Genomic DNA, 20,398 nt, shown 5'->3' with positions numbered 1-20,398 from the left:
TGTCTCAGGTAAGAGCTGATGGATGATGCAGGTTCCATGGACAACTACAATGTCAAAGCAGAGTGTTCACTCCCACTGCTTGTCCCACAAGCTGAGCTTCCAGCTTCATGGGCTTTGCTTCAGCTATGCCAAGAGTGCATTTAGCTTTCAGCCTGGCTCTTTAGATAAACCTTTGGGTATGAAAAAGGTCTTTTTGTCTGTAGGACAGGAAGTCTGGATGCTTTAAAAACCAAAAGTCTCCAGTTTGGAATGGCAGTGCTTCAGAGCAGGACACCCTGATGCAGCTGAGCATGGTGATTCCTCGAATACTTTGCAGTGCATCTAATACAGTGTCCAGAGCTCTTGCAGAATAGATTATACTGCCTCTAAGTCGTGATGTGGGTCTGGTAAGCAGGGTGGTCTTATGTAAATGTGATGGGACATGGTTTAGAAATTGATCTGTGGCAACTTGCTGTAGGGAGTAGACCCTCATGTACCATCTGTGCCTTTTAAAAGACTCCCTTGCACTAGGAAGGCATCACACCCTTTATTTTCTGCACATAAACCCCAAAGCCTGTAAAACTCTTTCACTCCATGACTCCTCTAGCCTAGCAAAGTGAAAAACCAGTGCCTGTGTGTTCCCAGTACCATGCTCTCCTTGCATCTGTCGGCTCACTGCCAGATGTGCCCCCCTAAGACACGACACCCGTGGTTTGGAGCCAGCCAGCTGTGCTGGGCACATGGCCAGAGTGTTTTGCCATAGAAATGGGAGAGCTGGGGGCTGCGGGGCCTCGGAGGCTCATCGGGGGGAGGACAGTTGGGTCTCCGTTTGCACAGATTTCACAGACTCTCAGAGCTGTTGGAAGGGACCTCCAGAGCCCATGGGGTCCAACCCCCTGCCAAAGCAGGGTCCCCAGGACAGGTCACACAGGCCGGCGTCCAGACAGGGCTGGAATCTCTCCAGAGAAGGAGACTCCACACCCCCTGGGCAGTCTGCCCCGGGGCTCTGTCACCCTCACCGGGAAGAAGTTCTTCCCCAGATTGGTGGGGAACTCCCTGTGCTCCAACTTGAGCCCATCGCCCCTTGTCCTGTCCCCACAGACACTGAGAAGAGGCTGCCCATGTCCCCCTGTCTCCCACCCTTCAGATATTTATAACCATTGACCAGATCCCCTCTCAGGCGTCTTCTCTCCAGGCTGAACAGCCCCAGTTCTTTCAGATGAGGTACTGAGGGATATGATTTAGCATAGGACAGAAACAGTTGGACCTGATGATCTTAAAGGTCTTTTCCAGCCTCGGAATTCTGTGATTCTGTGATTTGTAGCCTATGTTTGGAAAAATACGTGTTTTTCTTCATCACATCCCAGTGTGAGCAGCTCACACACCAGCGATTCCTTTGCCTGCAGTGATTAGAAAGGGTGACTGAGGAAAAGCAAGAGCCAGGCTGGTCAGTGAGTTGGAAACAATGGGAATTTCCAGTGAAAGCAGGGGAAAACATCTTCTCAATTTATTAATAAGCACCATAAAAACCATCCTGTGGTGGCTTTGAAAAAGTTGTAAGGATGTTACAGTGCTCTAAAGTGAATGGAAAATGTTTCCTGAAGAGAGAAGCTTGTTAAGTAAAACTCATCAGTGGGTTGGAGGAGTTAGCTGCCAATTAAGATTCAAATGTTTTCTTTTCGCTGGGAGGTAAACTGTGCCTCAAGTGGTTAGAGCAGACTGAGTCTGTGCAAGAGATCCAGAGGAATTGCATGGTGGAAAACAGTGTTTCCATGTAGTTTGGTTTCTGATACATATTAATGAACAAGACTTTTACCCTTCTTGCATCCACCGTGGTGCATGTGCTGGAGCGTGTTCCCTTTCCCCTCTCAGCTTCCATCACCTGGGTACCATTGACAGCTTTTCCTTGCAAAAAAAGAGCTTTTTCCAATTTATCTTCCCTCTCCCTTCCTCATACAGCTGCCATCCCTGATTTCCAACCCTCTTTGGTTTGCTCCTTTATAATTCACAGCTTACCTACAGCTGCGTGGAAGTGTGACGTGGGCAGACAGAGATGCTCTTCTATTTCCTCCTATTCCCAGCTTTCCCAGGCTTTTGCAAAAGGATTGCCATTATTTCACATACTTTAGTTTGAATTAACTTTTCATATTTTGGTTATGCAGAGAACAATCTTGTATAGTTTTGATGGTGGAATTCTCACTAGATCAGTTTATAGTCCATAAATCGGGGGAAAAAGATTAAAATCAAATTGTTTGGGGTTTTTTTAAATTCACACAACTATTTTATTATGACCATGAATGTTCATAATGATTCCCTGCCTGCTTGGAATGTTAATAGTGAAATTGTGTAACTGGAATTCCTAGTTAGAAAAGTTGCCCTGTGTTTTGGCAGATGAACCTTATTCCATCCATCTGTCTTCAAACCAAGGACCTTCACCTGAAATCTCCACAGATTCATCAAGGGATCGCTGTAAACAGTTTTCAAAGGTCTTTTTTGAAAGGCCTTTGCCTAAAATCTCTATGGAGTCACCAATAAATCATTGCAAACCATTTCCAAAGGTCTTTAAAAAATAATAAAAGTAAAAAAAATCTTTTTCCTCCAAAAAAAAGTCTAGATTTTGAATTTTCAAAAAAGTTTCAAAATTCTCCAATATTCACCTTTTACCATTCTAGTTATAACTCCCCACAAAGCAATATCCACCCTGGGTGGGCAGGAATCTCTAGTGTGACCTTAACTGTGGAGAAGTTGAGCTTTGGAGTGCAGAGCAAGGTGGCAGTTCCATCAGCCCCACGAAAACCTGGTGCTCACCCCCACTTCCCCGCCCTATATCCAGGGTGCCTTAACATTCCTTTTATTGTCATTTTATTGCCGAATCAGGTGTGAGATCTGATGTTGGATGTTACATGTAATCTGCTCGGAAATCAAATTATTTGACCTCCAGGCCCAGCGCTGCCCCCTCCTGCTGCTCGCTGTTAAATATGCAGCGTTTGCCTGTCATGAATACAAATCGAGGACAAATTAGAATCTACAGACAGCTGACCTGAGCTCCAGATTAGAGGCTGGGGGCTTGTGTGGTTTTAAATGTTTTAATTACCATAGTCCCTATAGCCAGTTGAAGGACACACTGCAAAATGATTTTATTTTTTTTTAAAATTCCTTTTTTTATTCTTTTTTTTTTGGTGACAAAAAAGCAAAGCGAGAAAGGGAAACGCTCCCCCCATCTCATTGGAATTTTTCAGTGCGGTTGCATTTGCACTTCCATTGGAGCTATGCTAATTTGCTGCATGAAATTAGGCCTATTAGTAATATAAAAAATAATAATAATAATGCCCTCAATGGAGGGCTTTTTCTACCGTGGTTTTGTTTATTTGTCTGCCTGAAAAAAATGACAGCATTGGAATATCAGCAGAGGGGTGGCAGCAGGGACAGGGAGGGGATTGTCCCTCTCTGCTCTGCCCTCCTGAGGCCCCAGCTGGAGTCCTGTGTCCAGATCTGGGGCCCCAACACAAGAAAGATGTGGAACTATTGGAGAGGGGTCAGAGGAGCCATGAAGATGATCAGGGGGCTGGAGCACCTGCCCTACAAAGAGAGGCTGAGGGAACTGGGCTGGTTCAGCCTGGAGAAGAGAAGGCTGTGGAGGGACCTCATTGCAGCCTTCCCATCCCTGAAGGGAGCAGAGGAACAGGAGGGGAATCGGCTTGTTAAGGGGCAGAGACTGGCAGAACAAGGGGGATGGAGTGAAGCTGAAGGAGGGAAGGGTTAAATTAGGTATTAGAGGGAAGTTTTTTACAGAGAGAGTGGTGAGGGGCTGGAAGGGGCTGCCCAGAGAGGGGGTGGGTGCCCCATCCCTGGAGGTGTTCAAGGCCAGGTTGGATGGGGTCCTGGGCAACCTTGTGTAGCTCCAGGCCTGGAGGTTGGTGTTCCTGCCTGTGGCAGGGGGTTGGAGCTCTGTGATCCTTGGAGTCCCTCCCAACCCAGACCAGTCCATGATTCTATGATTCTATGAATATTAAGGGCATTTTACTATCAAACTTGATTTTCACTCCAGGCCCAGCAGCAAAATTCAAAGGCACTGAATGGGATGATAGCAAATAGCTGGGATAAAGCGCGCGATGCTCTGCATCGCGTTGCTGTGGGAGGTTTGGGGGTGCCAAGAGGCACACATGGGGCTCTGGAAGTTTTAAACATCCCATTTCGAGCACCCCTCGTTCTGTGGTGACACCGGGATGCTCCAGCTTCTCCGGAAGGCTTTCCATTGGATGGGAAGTAAAGGAAGTTTCCCTTCATGATGCGAGGGAACGTGGTTCGTTCTGATGGTGAAGCGATGGGAGGGTGGAGCTGGCACCAGGGTGGACTCTGTCCCCCTGCCTTTCCCCCTGGAATTTGCATTCGCCGTTCCTGGGGTGTGTGGGCCCGCTATTGAATCGATTAGTTATGCCTACCCAGCAAGCAGGGAACCATTTTTATATACTCCAGGGAAATAAATTTGGCAGAAAATCAGCATGAGGAGATTTAATTATCACTCGGAGACCTTTCCCTTTTCTGGCTTAGTGATCCTGAAACTCGGCGCGCTCGGCTGAAACCTGTGCGGACGCTCAGCTTCACTTCCCAATTTGTCCCTCTGTGCAATGATAAGCCAAGCAATTACTGGTTTATTGATTTTTCATCAGGGCAAATTTAAAGTTGATTTTTTCCTGAAAAGGCAGGGGTGATTAAGTGTTTCCCCTCGGTTTAGTACAAGAGAGCTGTGTGGCAGAATCTAATATCCTGAGGTCAACCTCTGCAGGCAGATAATACGGTGTCTTGGCCACGTGTTAAGGAGAGAAATCAGGGCTACAAATGTGATAGGATATATGTGGAGACAGTTTAATTTGCTCCATTTATATGAACAAGTCATGTGGCACATGCTTGGAAAACATCATTTTGAATAGGCTTGGGAATGCAGCCCACGTGGGCTGGGGGGAGCGAGGGGATGCAAACGAGGGAGGTGTTAAAGCATTGGGTGCCAGGGGGAGAATCATCTTCTGAAATAAAAGAAATACAACAAATCCTTCATGGGTTATTTTCCCCAAAAAACACTTGTGCTGCTTTAGGGGCACCTCTCTCACAGGTTTGGGCTGGTAGCACCAAGTTAAACTCTCCAGGTCGCAAGAGGATGGGTTTTGTATCCGAAGCATCCCAGCAGCTGTCCCAGCAGGGCTTGAGCCTGAGCTTTTAGGTACAGCAGGGTTTGGGAGGTGGGGGGTTAAATCAGAGCAGGAAGACAATGCTTTGCATGATATACATATCACTTTGCATGATGTAACGTATCACTGTAGCCTAACTGGACTTAAACCCAATACATTTTATGGCTGTAGTTAAATTAGTGTAGATGCGCTCACAGTAGGTGGTCCTGAAGAATCTTTTCTCCTCTCTTTATGTTTCCTATCAAACAGATAGCTAAATCTACTTTAAATTCTTTTAAAAAAGGTGGGTGACTTGCATGGACCCATGGAGTCCTTTTGATGAGTTTGGGAAGGCTCTCCCCACCGTCAGCCACTGCGGAGCGTGGCATCGCTGTGGGGCTGCCAGGAAGGAACCACTGAGGAATTAAACCTGTAGAGTTTTAACCAAGTGATGGAAAAGGGTATGAAATGCACTTTATGGAAGCGTGATGGGTTCAACTTGCAATATGTAAAGTCAGATTTTCAGTGCCTTAAGACTTGGTTTGGTTCTAAACCATCCTCCTTAAACCAGTGTGGATCGTTGTCCTGAATCAACCCCAGTGCTGCACTGTGATTTGGAGATCTCCTGTTCCACCATTCCAGCTTCTCTTAGTAGTAACATTAGGAAGTGAGAAGCAGAAAGAATTTGGGTCACTCCCTTTTTACTCAGTAATGTGAATAAAATGCTGTTTTGCAAAGACAGTTTAATTAGATATTAAAAGCATCAGCAGATTGGCTTCTGCGCCTTCTGTGTGCGGTGCTGCCTGTGCTGGTGTTTCACCAGCGTGACACAGTTAGTCCTGTCCTTAAAGCTTGGACTGGATTACTGAACTGAGATCAGAGTTTCCTGCCAGAGATGCTCTGTAGAAAGACTGGAGCTGTGAGGGGGGCTCCCCCTTGTCCCCTGTGCTGCCGTGCCTAATGAGCAGGATGAGTTCATCCATCCTGCTGCCTCAGCTGAAAGGATGTCCTGCCCGGACACTGAGAGCTGAAGGGGGCATAAAAGGAAGTTAGCCTGTACAGGAAAGCCCAGAGGACTCAGATTTTGGAAGTTTATTAATTATTATTATTAATTATCCCTGATTATTAATTCTGCCTATATCCCAAACTAGAAGCTCTAGCTTTATATACTCATCTTTAACCCTTTGATGAGAGCTCTCACGTGGAGCATCTAACCAGCGATTTATCCATCACAGAGTGGTTATTTTACTTCCCCTTCCCTCAGTGAAAGCTAAAAGCCCCCTACCCTTGATGTAATTGGTATTAAAAACATGGGTTGAATCTGCCACGGAAAGATTTGATTGCGTGAGGTCAGGCTGTGGAGCTGTAATAAGTTAAAGTGCTTTACTCAGCGATGCAGAAATATATGAGGCTGCCCTTAAGTTCCTCAGTTATTGCTTTAGGTCATGGTTTACGTTCAGTAAATTTTATTGAAGTTCATTGTTACAGCAGTGACCTGACTAGGGTCTGTTGTCTCCAGGTTATTTACTAGTGATGATGTCTTTAGGAGGTGAATTTTATTTTTTTAATTAGGTGGAAAAGAAAATTAAATAGTTTTTTAGGTGAATTTTATTCTCCTCCCCCCATCAAAATTGTCATTTCAAATCCTTCCTAATGGCAGGTTTTAAGCATCAGTCCTACACTGTGTCCCCTGTGAGCAAATGTGGCATCATCCATCCGACACAGGTGTTGCACTTCCCCTCTCCAGAGGATGTTTCAGCATCATCCTGCACTCTGATCTCTTCTCATCTCTGTTTAATCTCTTTATTGATGGTTTATAATTAAAAGTAAGCGGAGGGCAATCGAGGATAATAGACAAATGCCAAGGTTTGAGCGGTTGTGGCGGCATCGCTTGGGGAAGGGATGGTGTCCAGAGGGACCTGGACAGGCTGGAGAGATGGGCCCATGTGAACTGCAAGGAGTTCAGCAAGGCCAAGGGCAAGGTCCTGTGTATGGGTCAGTGCAATCCCAAGCACAGGCTGGGTGAAGGATGGGTGGAGAGCAGCCCTGGGGAGAAGGACTTGGGGTGCTGAGTGATGACAAGCTCAGCATGAGCTGGCAGTGTGCGCTGGCAGCTCAGAAGGCCAAACGTGTCCTGGGCTGCATCAGAACAGTGTGGCCAGCAGGTCTGGGGGAGATTCTGCCCCTCTGCTCTGCTCTCGTGAGACCCCACCTGAGTTCTGTGCCCAGCTCTGGGGTCCCCAGTACAGGAAAGGTATAGACCTGCTGGAGCAAGTCCAGATCAGGCCATGAAGATGATCAAGGGGCTGGAGCACCTCTGCTGTGAAGACAGGCTGAGAGAGTTGGGCTTGTTCAGCCTGGAGAAGAGAAGGCTCTGGGGAGCCCTAATTGTGGCATCCCAATCCTTAAAGGGGTCCTACAGGGACATGGGAGAGGAACTGGTCACCAGAGAGTGCAGGGGCAGGACACGGGGTGATGGCTGCAAGCTGACAGAGGGCAGAGTTAGGTGAGATGTGATGAATTCTTCACTCTGGGGGGGGGGAGGCCCTGACACAGGGTGCCCAGAGAGGCTGTTGGGAGCCCTGGGATCCCTGGCAGGGTTCAAGACCAGGTTGGATGGGGTTTGGGCACCCTGGGCTAGTGAGGGTGTCCCTGCGCATGGCAGCAGAGTGGGACTAGATGACCCATGAGGTCCCTTCCAGCCCAAAGCAGGCTGGGATTCTGTGATCTTCAGATGAAAGATTGGCACCTCTGTCCCGTGTCATGGCTGCGTTGGAAGCAGGATGTGCTCATCCAGCCAGTGACAGGAGACCGAAATACTGAGGTTTTAACTAGTTCTGCTCTGGAAGTGAAAGCAGAGAGCAAGGGGCAATTTATGACTTTTTTTTTGTAGAAATTAAGTCTGGAAATTGTCATCAAAATCAAAGATAGACACAAACCACAGCTGGCATCTGCACTTCATGAATGGCACACGTTTTACCATCATCGTTATGGCATTTGTTTGTGCTAAAGGATAAGTCTGGGACAAGCATCAGTTAAGGTAATGGGATGGTAAAGCAATCAGGTAATTAGTTATCTGATTTCAGTCATTGAAAAGCAAATATTTATAGCTATGTATTGAAAAGCTGCTTCCAAAAGGGAAAATGGAGAGTGGTGAGTGGAAGGAGCGGGCAGGAGGGACGGGATGGGAGTTCTCGTCTTGAGGAAGTGAAGGGATCTGATTTTCAGTCCTCTCACAGGCTAACCCTGGGCTGCAGAGATGCTGCACGAGGAGAACGGTCAGAGATGGAGGAAAAAGGGGTTGTGGAGAATGGGGGGTGGAACTGGGTTTATTTTGTCCAAGGAAAACGGATGGGGGAGAGATGAGAGACATCTCCCAGCTTGTGTGGGGGTGAGGAGCTGAAGGAGGGGGCTGGACGTGTGGCCAGCGCTCACGTTGCCAGTGTAATCATCTCATCTCCACCACCGTTCCATCTAGTGAAGGGAAACAAAGAATAAAAATTATCCTGGTGAGGAGGAAGCTGGAAGTAGAATTTTTTTTGCTTTTTTTGGATATTCCAACCTTATTTAAAACAAAAAACCACAACAAAACAGTCAAACAAACAGGCCCCTAAACCATCATAAAACTCAGGAGTGCAGCGGGGAGACATGTGGCATGTAATGGGGAGGCTGCAACCTGTGTGTCCCATTTTCAATCCCACATTTTGAGAGTGTCCCTTTTTCAGGAGCTGGCATCTCGAGTTTGCTTCTCTGTGTTGCAGAGTTCTCTAGCTTTGGTACCAAGAAACAAGCATCCTTCTGGGATTTTCCATATTTTTGCTTATTCCCCCCCTTACAAACCCTGGGATTCTCCAGAAATGTATCCATTCATTAACTATTTCTCTTACATTCTGAGGTTTGGTCTTTAAATTTCCATTAATTTGCAGTGTTTGGTCTATTGAGGTTTTCATTTGTCAAAATTGTTAGCTCTTGGGTATTAGTTACGCAAATATTGATGTGTAGCTTTGGCCTGTTAGCTATCAATTGAAATCAGAAAATCAATAGACTTAATAGCTCCTCATTACAGAGTTGATGCATTTGCAAGGCTGAGTCACGTATTGTCAGGGAACAATCAATTCAGTCAAAAACTATTACGCCGGCACCGCCGGAGACGGTTTCATACCGTTTCGGTGTGTTTATCGCTGACCTGAGCTTCCACAGCAGCTTGAAACGCAGAATCACCCATGTCTGGGCTCCCTCCTTGGGGCCTGGTGGGAGCTGAGGCTCAGCAAACTCGTGGCAGGTCCTGGTGTGGCTTGCAGTGGGTTATGGATGCGGGGTTTGTTGGTGAAGACTCCGCGCTCTGTTTTCTGGCAGCGATGGCCGTTTCCTAAAGCCATGGAGCCGTGGTGTGTCCATGCTTGAGAGCCTGCAGACCAGGAGCGGTGCTCCCAGCGCTTTGGAAGCAGGTGAAGAATTAAACCAGTTTACATGCCAGCTCCAGGGGAAAGCAGCGACACCACAGCACGAACCAAAGCAGAGCCTGTTCCTGCCTTTCAGAAGTACTCCAGCTGTTGTCCCCTCCTTTGCCCAGCGTAGGGTGTTGCTTTCTGGAGGTCGTGTTGTGATGAGGAGCACATGGTCCCGTGCCTATGAGGATACATAGAATTTCTTTCCTTTTTCTCTGTGCTGAAAACTCTTCAGAAAGTATCAAATCCAACAGAGCTGGAGGACTTTGAGGTGGCTGCACGTGGTGTCTCTGTGGAGAAGATAAACCCCAAACCAGCTGCAGAACTCACTTACCAAAAGGATTTCTGTAGGTAACGACTCTGCTTTTGGCTCCTGGCCGGGATGGAGATGCTGAGAGCTGCTGGCTGTGTGGCTAGGGGCTTGCCCTGCCCATCAGCCCGGCGTCTCCGAACCAGCATTCCTCCGTTAAAGAACATTAGTGTCTGTTTTACCTTCAGTCTGTGCATATTTCGTCTCTCCTGTGTGCTTGTCACACCAAGGACCGGTCGTTAGTGTACCAGCAGCTGCTTTCCGTTCTCCTCCGGTGTGGATGGGAACACATCCCAGGGATTTCTGCTCCGGTCCTGCACCGACTCCTGAGGGTTTCTGCAAAATGAGGGTGGAAAATTATCCGTGGGTTAAAGAGATGCTGCTGCAAAGTTGTGTGTCATTAGAGATCGTTAGCTGGTTTAGCTGTTTAGTTCTAAGCAGTGCTGCTTGGTAGTTAAGCCTTAGGTAATAGAGAGTTAAAGTCAGGACGAGTCAAAGAAACCAGTGAGGATGCTGTAACTGGAGGCTGGTTTTATGTGAAGATGAACACTTAGAGGAGTAATTGAACACATTGCTCAATGTAAATGAGAAGCAGCTCTGTGGACTTTAAATGAATTAATTATTCTCAGTCAGAAGAGCCTTGTCTTTCAGATTTAAAACGCTGAGAGCTCCCATGGATGCATACACATTCCCTCTAAGTTCATTCTGGATTTAAAAGAACTATGTCCCCTTCAAAGCTCCAAGCACCTAAATACCTGCTGGGGATTATTCTTAAGCCTGTGCTGCTGTTCTCCAAAGTAACTGCAGGAAAGTTGTGCTATTCCTTCTATTGAAATGTTTTTCCTCCCTGGAAAAGGTTATTAAAGTAAAAAAAAAATAAACCAGACACTCAGTAAACATGTAGGATGAGTGAAACTGAGCCTAAATGAGTGAGATTTAAGATGACGTACATAATTATAACAGAAAGGTCAGGGTAGGTGGCAGCTTTCCCAAGTATATAGAGTGTCAGAAAAGTCCCCAAAGTCTATATTTTAATTGAGTTATGTTTTCTTTCCTTCACGTTGAAGCATTAAGTTATTACCCCAGTCCTGGGCCCATGTGCCTGTAATTTAACGTGGCAAAATTCCCAGCTCCACGTTTTGACAGTAAAACCACATCATGCATAGGCTCCTTCCAGCAGTGAAATACCACTTTGGGGTTGTCTCCAAATCATCGGGTTCTTTTCTGATTTAAACAAAAATATATTTAATAGATGAGGAAAATAATTTTTACAAGGGGGAGGATGGAGCCAGTGCTGGTTTGGGAATGAGAGAAATGGGTGAATGAGGAGAAATAGCTTGTAAGTTGTATGTCTGGAGGGGCTGGGTTGATGGTTCAGCTGTGTGTGAAGGAGCTCTGGGCTGAGCCTGGCTCTGAGGTCTCACAGGTAGTCCTGGCCCAAGCTCCAGAGCTGCCAGAGTGGGGTGGTGGCTGGTCCCGGGGATCCCTGGATAAGGGCTGGGTTGGGACCAGCGCGGATGGATCCCCAACAGCACGGCCTCCTGCTGAAGGCACAGACAGACCCAAAAATTGACTAGTACCATCAGCCACTTGGGTTTTAGGTTTTCTTGGACTGAGTCTGGCTTAAAGTACCCGTGCCAACAGCAACAGAAAGCTGGAGGGATGCTTTCCCAGCTCCATCAATCCTGAGGCCTTTTTCCTTCGGGGAAGAGGTCCTCAGGGGCTCCGTGTCCTGGGACACAAGGAAAATCACTTCATTGCACAAATTCTCCAAAGCAGGAATTTATTATCACTGTTTTCTCCAGTAGCATTTCTAAGAAAGGGTTGGGGTTCCTCCCCTCCACTTTTTCTTTCTTTAACCTTTGATTTGCCTCCAGCCCATCCCAGTCCCTCCCCGTGCTCCTCCAGTTACCATAAATACAGCTTAGGGATAACTGATGGTGTGCAGGGGGCTAAGTGGAGCCCACAGCAACACCTTAACCTGGCAAGTGGGGCTCTGCCAGCTTGGAAATGGCGTCTGCTGTGTGGAAAGGAAGGACATGAAGGGGAAAAAGATGGGTTGTGTCCTGGGAAGGCTCTGTCCTCGATGTGGCTGGCTGGGATTAGGTAAACGAGAGGTTTGGGGCAGAGAAATAATCTTAAAGAATGCAGAAGGAAAGGCTAACCAAATGTGGAATCCCTTCTTACTCTTAATTTATTTTGGCATCTCGTTTAGCAGTGAGCTTGATAGTGCGGGGGGTCTGAGGTGTGTTGTCTCCATGGCCCGATCCTGAGCAGTGCCTGAAACAGAGCATGTTTGTGTGTGTGTGTGTGTGTGTGTGTGTGTGTGAAATCAGACACTTGGGAATGAAGGGAAAACCACAGGATCCAAATGGTGCTTTGCTGGCTGCCTGCATTAGGGAGAAGCCAGTTCCAGCATCTCTGTGTGGAGCCCATGTCTGCAGTCACCTACAAAGGCATGGGCAAAGGAGCCTGCAAAGCTGGGGAGCCCATTCCTTTGGGCAGGTTTAACGTAGGTGGGATCCATTTGTTTGTATCAGTCCCATGGGGGGTGTCTTCTTTGGTTTAGTTGGTCTTGGCGGCTGTGCCACCATTACATGTGTATTTATCACACGTCAGACAGGTGTTTGTCAGAGAGACCGGAGTGAATATCTGGGATGAGTGTGAGACTTGGCAGAATTGTCTGGTTTATGCTGCCTAAGGCTGAGATGAAACAGGACTTTAAATACACACACCATATTTTGCTGGAGCTAGGCAGATGTTTAGCTGGTGTGAATGGCGTTACTTCATGCACCAGTGAAAGGCCTGGCCCAGGAAAACAGGAGGAAAATAATTAATCCCAACCAAACAACCATTTGCTAATCTACATTTCATTTTCCCTTTAGCCACTTAAATTGTGCTTGGTGTTTGAGGGCAACCAGAGGTGGTTGGAGCTGCTGTGCATTTCCCCTGGATCAATATATGGACTGGGATAAAAGCCTGGCAGTTACTGACACCGAGCATCGCGGTGGCACCGTGCGCCGACGCGCGATACCGTGCAGCCGTTAGAACACAGCAGCACACGCGGTGCCTCGGAAGGGCTCCACGGGTGGTACCTGTCACGGGGGAAAGAAAAGGAGAAAAATAACCATCTCTGGGCATGTGTGGTCGCCCGTCAGCATCACATTCTGAAGTGCTGACAAAGGAAGGGCCGGGTGAAAGCCCGAACACGTGTGGAGCTTCAGCCCACTGGTTTGGGCACTGACCCCAGTACCCCTGGGCTGGAGCACGGTGGGTTTGTCTCTGTGTGTGCAGCATGTGGTAACGTTTTGCTGTGGTTCTGTCGTCTCTCCGTGGTTCAATGGCTGGTCATGGGGTGCAGCTGGGCGCAGAGGTACTTCTGTTTATCGGGATGCGTCCAGCAGAGACGTGTGTAGGTTCAGCATAGACAAATTGTTATATATTATATATATATGTAACACAGACGCTCGTTAGTTTGTACATACAATATAGAGGTTATTTGGGATGAAGAGATAGAAGAGATAGAAGAAGCCAGTAATTGCCTTTAAGATCAGAGCACAAAGCATTACCTTGGATTTTACAAGGCCAGCGAGCAACAAAAGAGCAGTAATTTATGAGCTCAGCGTAAAAGAATAGCATAATTGCATTAAAAATTAATGCTAATGAACACTAAAATGGGGAAGGTGGTTATGATGAAAGTTTGTATTCATCTTCCCTGGTTTGAATGATGGCTAGTGGCTTGATTAATGGCTTAATTTCTATCAATTAGCGGGGAAAAATCTCCTACGAGACAAGGGTAAATTGAGCATTGAATTACATATCTTGCTTTTGTGTGCTGAGAAAAAAGAGCAGCGTATCTCTGATATTAGCCACAGTGACAAATGCGGTGTGCCCTGCGCCGGCTCTCCCGACGGGCTGCTGGCGTGCGGTTCTGGGGAGGGGGGCAGCCGGCAGCCGGCCAGCCGGTACCAGCCCCCCAGCCTGCACTCGGTCATCCCTGTCCACAGTTTCTCTTGCTCCTTCTATTAAAGAGAGGAAAATTCCCAGCGATTTCAAGCATCTTAAGGCTGTTTCCTGCCACTTCCTCAGCTGATTTTGACTTACTCCTTGAAGATTTTCCAAAATATCCTCAAATGCCTCAAAACAGGAGTGACGGAACTGCCAGGTGCCTGCGATGTGTGATGGGTGAGGTAACCCATGTGGCTAGAGCAGCAAGCCACGGGTTCTCCAATACCTTAAACTAAGTGGTCTGAAATCTAGACCTCAATTGCTGAAGTTTCCCATCGTGTCTTCTCCTTGATTTTACAGCCAATGCTTCCATCCCTTTGAAGGAAAAAGGTGTTAGTGTCCAGATTTGGTTTAAAATCCCGTGGGAGCTAGGTTATAACGTATTCAAATAGAAAGCTCTGCATACTCTAGTACTCTCCCTAGTAAATACTACAGCAATTACACCACCCCCTTCTAATCCATGACAAGTGTCAGACCAGAGTGCTAACAGTTAAGTTTGAAGAACACGAATCAGCAATAAAAACTTCCTCTGGCTGCCAGTGCTGATTTTGGAGAAGGTTTTGTTGTATCTGTGACTTTGGCTGGAGAAAGTTCTTCTGCTGGAAATCTCAGCAGTTAGGAAATAGTGTGGCCAAGTGTTGAAACGGCGCTTTGACACAGGCACTGGGATCTGGCAATGGAGGGAAGAGGTAAAACTAATCCTGAATCCCTCTCTGTCTGTGTGTCGGTGGGTGCTGTGGCAGGGATCTGGGTGGGCACCGTGGCAGAGATGCTGGGTGGGCGCTGTGGCAAGGATGCTCAGTGGGCACCGTGGCAGGGATGCTCAGTGGATGCTGTGGCAGGGATGCTCGGTGGATGCTGTGGCAGGGATGCTGGGTGGGCACCGTGGCAGGGGTGCTGGGTGGGCGCCGTGGCAGGGATGCTCAGTGGGCACCATGGCAGGGATGCTCGGTGGATGCTGTGGCAGGGATGCTGGGTGGGCGTTGTGGCAGGGATGCTCGGTGGATATTGTGGCAGGGATGCTCGGTGGGCGCTGGGGCTCATATCATCTCCGGGGCTCCCCAGCCGCAGATGTGGGAAGGCCTCACTCAGACAAAGGCGGGATGCGGAGGGCGATGTGCGTGGCGGTGCCTCCCTCTAACGGCTGGCCCCGCGGAGCCTGGGCTGCTCGGCCGGCTGCGAGGCTCCTGGATGGGAAAAGAGGGATGAGACGCTTTGAGATCGCTCTGAGATCCCCAGCCCCGAGTCTGCTCTTGGAGGTTCTTCCCTGGAGAGACGTGGACGTGGTGCTTGCTGGCAGGGAAGGGTGCTGGGACTTGAGGTCACGCTCCACAGGTAGCTGCAGGCTGTGTCCAGTGCCAACCCCCCTTGTTAATTGTCTCCCGTGCGGAAAAAAGATTGCGGGGTGGGGGGGAAAACCCAGAGCTCTGAGTCCTGTGAGGTCTAGAGGTGCCAGAAACGAAGTGAATCCCAGCTGTCCTGCTGGATTTTCCTTCCTCCTGCTTTCATTCTGTTGAATGACACTGCTCTCTCTCTTGAGGCAGTACAGCTCGAAGCCACACAGGTTTTTGCCTCTTCTGCTGTGCGTGGTCACACAAAAAACTTCATTTTTCTTTGATACATCAGCTCAGGAAGTTTAAGTAAAACCCAGGAGGCACTTAAACATCACCCTGGGGTGAAACCAGTCCCGTTCCAAACCCTGCAGGGTGTTATACTGTGTTGTTACTCTGTGCAGTATAAAAATGACACGCTGTCACCCACGCTGGGGATGGAGGGGAGAGGATTTTCCTCTCAGTTGGTTTAGTCTGGTGTCTGTTTGTGTTTTCTTCTTTTAATCATCAACTCATAAACAGATGAGCAGGAAAAATAGCAACTTGTGTTTGTATTTCAAAGCATAGAACTTAAAGCATGGTGCATTTTGATGGGTCAGTTAAATTACCCAGCTAAATCCCTTTTAATATAATTAGTAAAATATGAAGAAATGTATTCTGAGGAATAGTTCAGGCTTATTACATTCCTGTGACTCTTAAGTCAGATCTGCTTGAAAGCAGGTGCTTTAGGTAAAGCATGGCTTGTTTTCATGGGTTACAGGTTACCAGGAATCCAGCAAGCCCTGCAGATTTACACTGAGGGATTACCCAAGAAACACCTTTTTCCTTAATATTCACGAGATGTTACTGGTCATTTCATGCTTCCATTTAATTTCTTAGCAGGCTTCATCGCTGGTTTTGTCTTTAGCAATAAGGGGAGAAATGGGGCTGTTTTCTGGAGGGAGGTTACTCTGTCTGCCAGCTGATTCTCCGGTGTTCCTGCCATCCACGTGGGGAAATCTCTGGGTGGCAGCTAAGGGCTTATTTATTTCTAAAGTAATGTTTCAAATTAACACTGATCGTGGCTCCTTCGAAACGCAAACAGCAGCTCTGAGAGAGGTGAGGCTGAGCATGCCTGTGTCTACACGGGGGAAGACGAAACAGATGCTAGTGTGGATGGGAAGTCTGGAATACCCAGTCCTCTCTGAGCGCAGCATTCCCAATTCACAGACTCACAGAGCTGTAGGGGTTGGAAGGGACCTCTGGAGCTCATCAGGTCCAACCCCCTGCCAAAGCAGGGTCCCTAGGACAGGTCACACAGGTCGGTGTCCAGACGGGGCTGGAATCTCTCCAGAGAAGGAGACTCCACACCCCCTGGGCAGCCTGTCCCAGGGCTCCCTCACCGGGAAGTTCTTCCACATATTGGTGCATAATTCCCTGTGCTGCAACTTGAGGCCATCGCCCCTTGTCCTGTCCCCACAGACCCTGAGAAGAGGCTGCCCATGTCCCCCTGTGTCCCACCCTTCAGATATTGATAACCATTGATCAGATCTCTTCTTAGCCTTCCTTTCTCCAGGATGAACAGCCCCAGTTCTTTCAGCCTTTCCTCATGGGGTGATGCTTCAGGCCTTTAATCATCTTCGCAGCCCTTCGAACCCAATTCGTTAATTCGTAACCCAATTAACATTTGGCTGGGGTAAATATCCATCCTTTCCTATAGAGTCCCACTAACCTCTGCCTTATGGTGTCACCACAGCCGAGTGTCAGTGGTGGGACTGTGACTGCTGCCAGAATCGCCTGTTTATAACCCACAGCCCCCAACCCTACTACGGCATCGCCTGTATTTTTCCCTGTAACATGGTAAAACCCCGGCTGCGCAATCAGTTCCTATTGATTGATTTCTTTTTTGGTCAGTAGCCTCTTAGCTTTCTGACTCCATTATTTTTGATTTTACTATGAAATACATCTCCTTTCTACTGACATCTGACAAACAACATATGGAAGTCGTTTTATCTACCAATAATGTGTTCGTCAAAAAAACCAACCACCTCAGACACTAATGGGTTCTGCTTCCTCCGGTCCATCTTCCCCAAGTTAATGCCACTGATGTAATTCTAAACATTGAGTGATTTTTGCCCCTTTAATAATTTGTCATTCCTGGAGCTTTGTGTAAGAGTCACGTAAGATACTGTAACGGGCTGGGAACCCACTGGAGGTTGGATTGGAAATCTGAGTTGATTTTAAATCCAGTTTGATATTAAATCTGAGTGGATTTTAAATCTGGTTTGGTATTAAATTTGAGTTGATTTTAAATCTGATTTGATATTAAATCTGAGTTGGTTTTAAATCCGTGTTCACCCACCTTTCTCTGGTACCTGGTGTAACACCATGACTGCTGGGTACGCTTCCCACCCTTGTGCTTGCCCTCCGAGCAGACATGAGTTACAGTTTCCTCCCCCTAGTAGGGCAGTAGTATAGTTGGTTGTGTGCTTCCCATGGCACCCTTACGAATTGTTTTTATAAAAGCAGATGTTAGCAGCAAGGCACGAAGACTTTTAAACACAACCTGGATTGTAAACAAGTAATTTATTTTCCCTTCTAAATCCCAAAGAATCAGGCTCAAAGCCATCCCTGTGTGCTCTGTTGTAGCCCAACTCTTGTCCTAAGCCAGGCCGAAGCTGGAGCTTTACTGTGGCTCCCACAGAAGCCTTCTGGGGCATGTGGCTGGGTGTGCCAGAGCCAGTGCATCCCTGCTCAGGGGTTAGCAGCCTCTCCAGCTGAGGACACCCGTGATCCGGACAGCCAGCCCTCCTTCCCCTGGGAGTTTCAGCATACCCTTTCCTTTGCAGTGCTGCCAACCTCCTGCTTGGCTTCGGCAAAGTTATTAGAAGGTCAGGTCTGAGTTCACTGCCCGAAGCAGCCAGAGCCCTGACTGAACCTTTTAGAACCAAACGTTGAGTCAGAGGCTGTAGGGGCTCAGCTGTGCTGTAAGTCTGGCAGTGGAGTTTCAGAGACCATGCCCTGTTGTGTTGGACAAAATTTGGCAGAAGCCCGATTCACCTCCAACCAAGCACAAGTAGTTTTACTCCTTACATACAGACCTCTCCATTGAGTTGCCTGTGTTGTCCACAGATCCATAACTTCTCCAGGAAGTCCTCATGCCACAGATCTAGCAGGACATCTCTCATGAATCCTCACGTTTGCATCTTGTGTGATACCACACGTGGAACAGTAACAGCCAAGTCACTGCTGTTTTAACTAAAGGAAAGAGTATGTCTTTGTTCTGGAGTATTTTAGGCTGCATTACAAGTCTCTTTTCTGATATGTGCTGTAGTAAAATATATTCAAGGCATTGCTTAGACACAGCCTTTCCTGTCAGCTTACACTAATGTACCCTGACATTACACCTTCTCTTTGTAGACCAAGCCACCCTGGTAGAGCAAGTGAAACGAGTGAAAGAAATTGAAGCTATTGAAAGTGACTCCTTTGTTCCACAGACATTCAGATCAAGTAAAGAAGTCAAAAAGGTAAGTTTTCAATATCCTTTCTTGGTGTGTAATCCTTCCAGAGTCATGTGGAAGCTGTGCTATTAATACAGCTTCTGCTGATGAAAGAGCATCAGTGTTGACAATCTTAATTCCCGCCGACTCTCCTGTGCTCTCGGTGTGGCAGTCGAAGGAGAATACATGTAAATGTGTGAGAACTCCAACAAAACCAGCTGCTCTGATGGTACATTCTACCTATGCTGAACGAATTATTGTTTTAGGAAAAGCAGAAGAATTAAAACCCAAAAGTAATCAGATATTTATGCTGTAACTAAAGTTAGAGATCAGTACTTTTAATTCTTACTGAAGAACTTACTCGTAACTGAAACAGACTTTAAGACCATATTTACTCCCCAAAACAAACAGGCAGTGTTTTCAGCCAGCCTTCCAGAAACCTAACGTGAGATATCCAGGTGTCAGTGGGAGCTGAACCTGGATGCTTTTGTCTTTGGAAGTACAGAAGCAAATGTTCTGTTCAGTTTTTCCATCTCACAGTGCAGTGTTTTGATTTATCTGCTTGTTGCCCCCAGAAGCTGCATTTCCTTGCCTTTCCATAAGCCTCTGAGACGTTCCTGTGGCCACGTTTGGGGGTTTGAGGGTAAACCACTCAGATGTGTATGTTTCATTTCAGTCAGCAGAGCCCACTGAACTGGAATACGAACCTGTAACTGTGGGAATGGGAACTGTTGATGCATCTGCTCCTGAAAAAGAGCCGCCACCTGCCAACATTCCCACTGCCATCAAATATCAAGATGACAACTCTTTAGCTCATCCAAACGTAAGTGTGCTGATACCTGTCTTTGGAACAGGAACAAGAGCAGGTTCAGGTGGCCTCACGACCGTTTTGCTGTGGTCTGAAGACCACTTGTTGCCTCAAAGGGGATGACACTCCTTCCATCATCCAACAGAGGGTAATTACAAAAGAAGTAGTTCACCAGGGGTGTCATTTTAGGGTTACAAATGTTATCACAAAGTAGCACACTAATTTAATGTAAGAGAATTTAGAGTCTTGCTCATATAAGAATTCCTGTTCTATAAAAATGCAGGAAGAACTGCTTTGGGTTTCTGGAGTTGGGAATGTGGGGGAGACTCAGAACTTGACAAGTCATAAAGCTTTAAATACATGACAAACTTCAGGTCATTTTAAATCACTGGCTAAACTGAGGCAGATTGCTTTGTGAGCACTGTGAGTGGAAACAGGTGTACTTAGAGGGGAGTTTCTTGAAGAATTAGCAAGTTAAGAACAACTTGCAGTAAATAATGTGATACAATATGTGTTATTAACTTTGCTAACAGAGACCCATCCAGTATCACGAACTTGCTGTTTCAAGAGGAGACTGGAACTGGAATGTCTTGGCTTTCCAGTCATGAAAAGTCTCTACCTTTACCAGTGTGTTCATATCCCCTTTGTATTTCAACCCCACTACACAGCTGGGCTCTTCCTTTGGGCACTGAAATAGCCAACAGGTTTTTCAGCAGATTCTAACAAATAAAGTTCAGGAGCTGTGCTGACTTCTCTTCCTCTCCCCTTGGCTCTCAGCTCTTTATTGAGAAGGCAGAAGCAGAAGAGAAGTGGTTTCAGAGGCTGATTGCCCTTCGCCAGGAAAGGCTGATGGGCAGCCCGGTGGCCTGA

The 20,398-nt window shown here is 47.2% G+C and overlaps 1 protein-coding gene across 2 annotated transcripts in view; it reads left to right on the top strand.

Moving 5' to 3' along the window:
• RSRC1 (arginine and serine rich coiled-coil 1) overlaps nucleotides 1-20,398 on the top strand; it is a gene marked incomplete at its 3' end in the record, with an annotated part of 150,754 nt that extends 130,356 nt beyond the window's left edge. For both annotated transcript variants that reach the window (XM_084267250.1, XM_084267249.1), the window contains 3 exons: nucleotides 18,641-18,747; nucleotides 19,397-19,543; nucleotides 20,306-20,398. In XM_084267250.1, the coding sequence (XP_084123376.1) occupies nucleotides 18,641-18,747; nucleotides 19,397-19,543; nucleotides 20,306-20,398 (347 nt within the window). The remainder of the gene's footprint in view (nucleotides 1-18,640; nucleotides 18,748-19,396; nucleotides 19,544-20,305) is intronic.

This window comes from Gallinula chloropus, assembly GCF_964237585.1.
Source record: "Gallinula chloropus genome assembly, chromosome: 8".
NCBI lineage: Eukaryota > Metazoa > Chordata > Aves > Gruiformes > Rallidae > Gallinula > Gallinula chloropus.
Note: the sequence above shows the minus strand (reverse complement) of the source record. Positions and strands in the feature narration are given on the sequence as shown.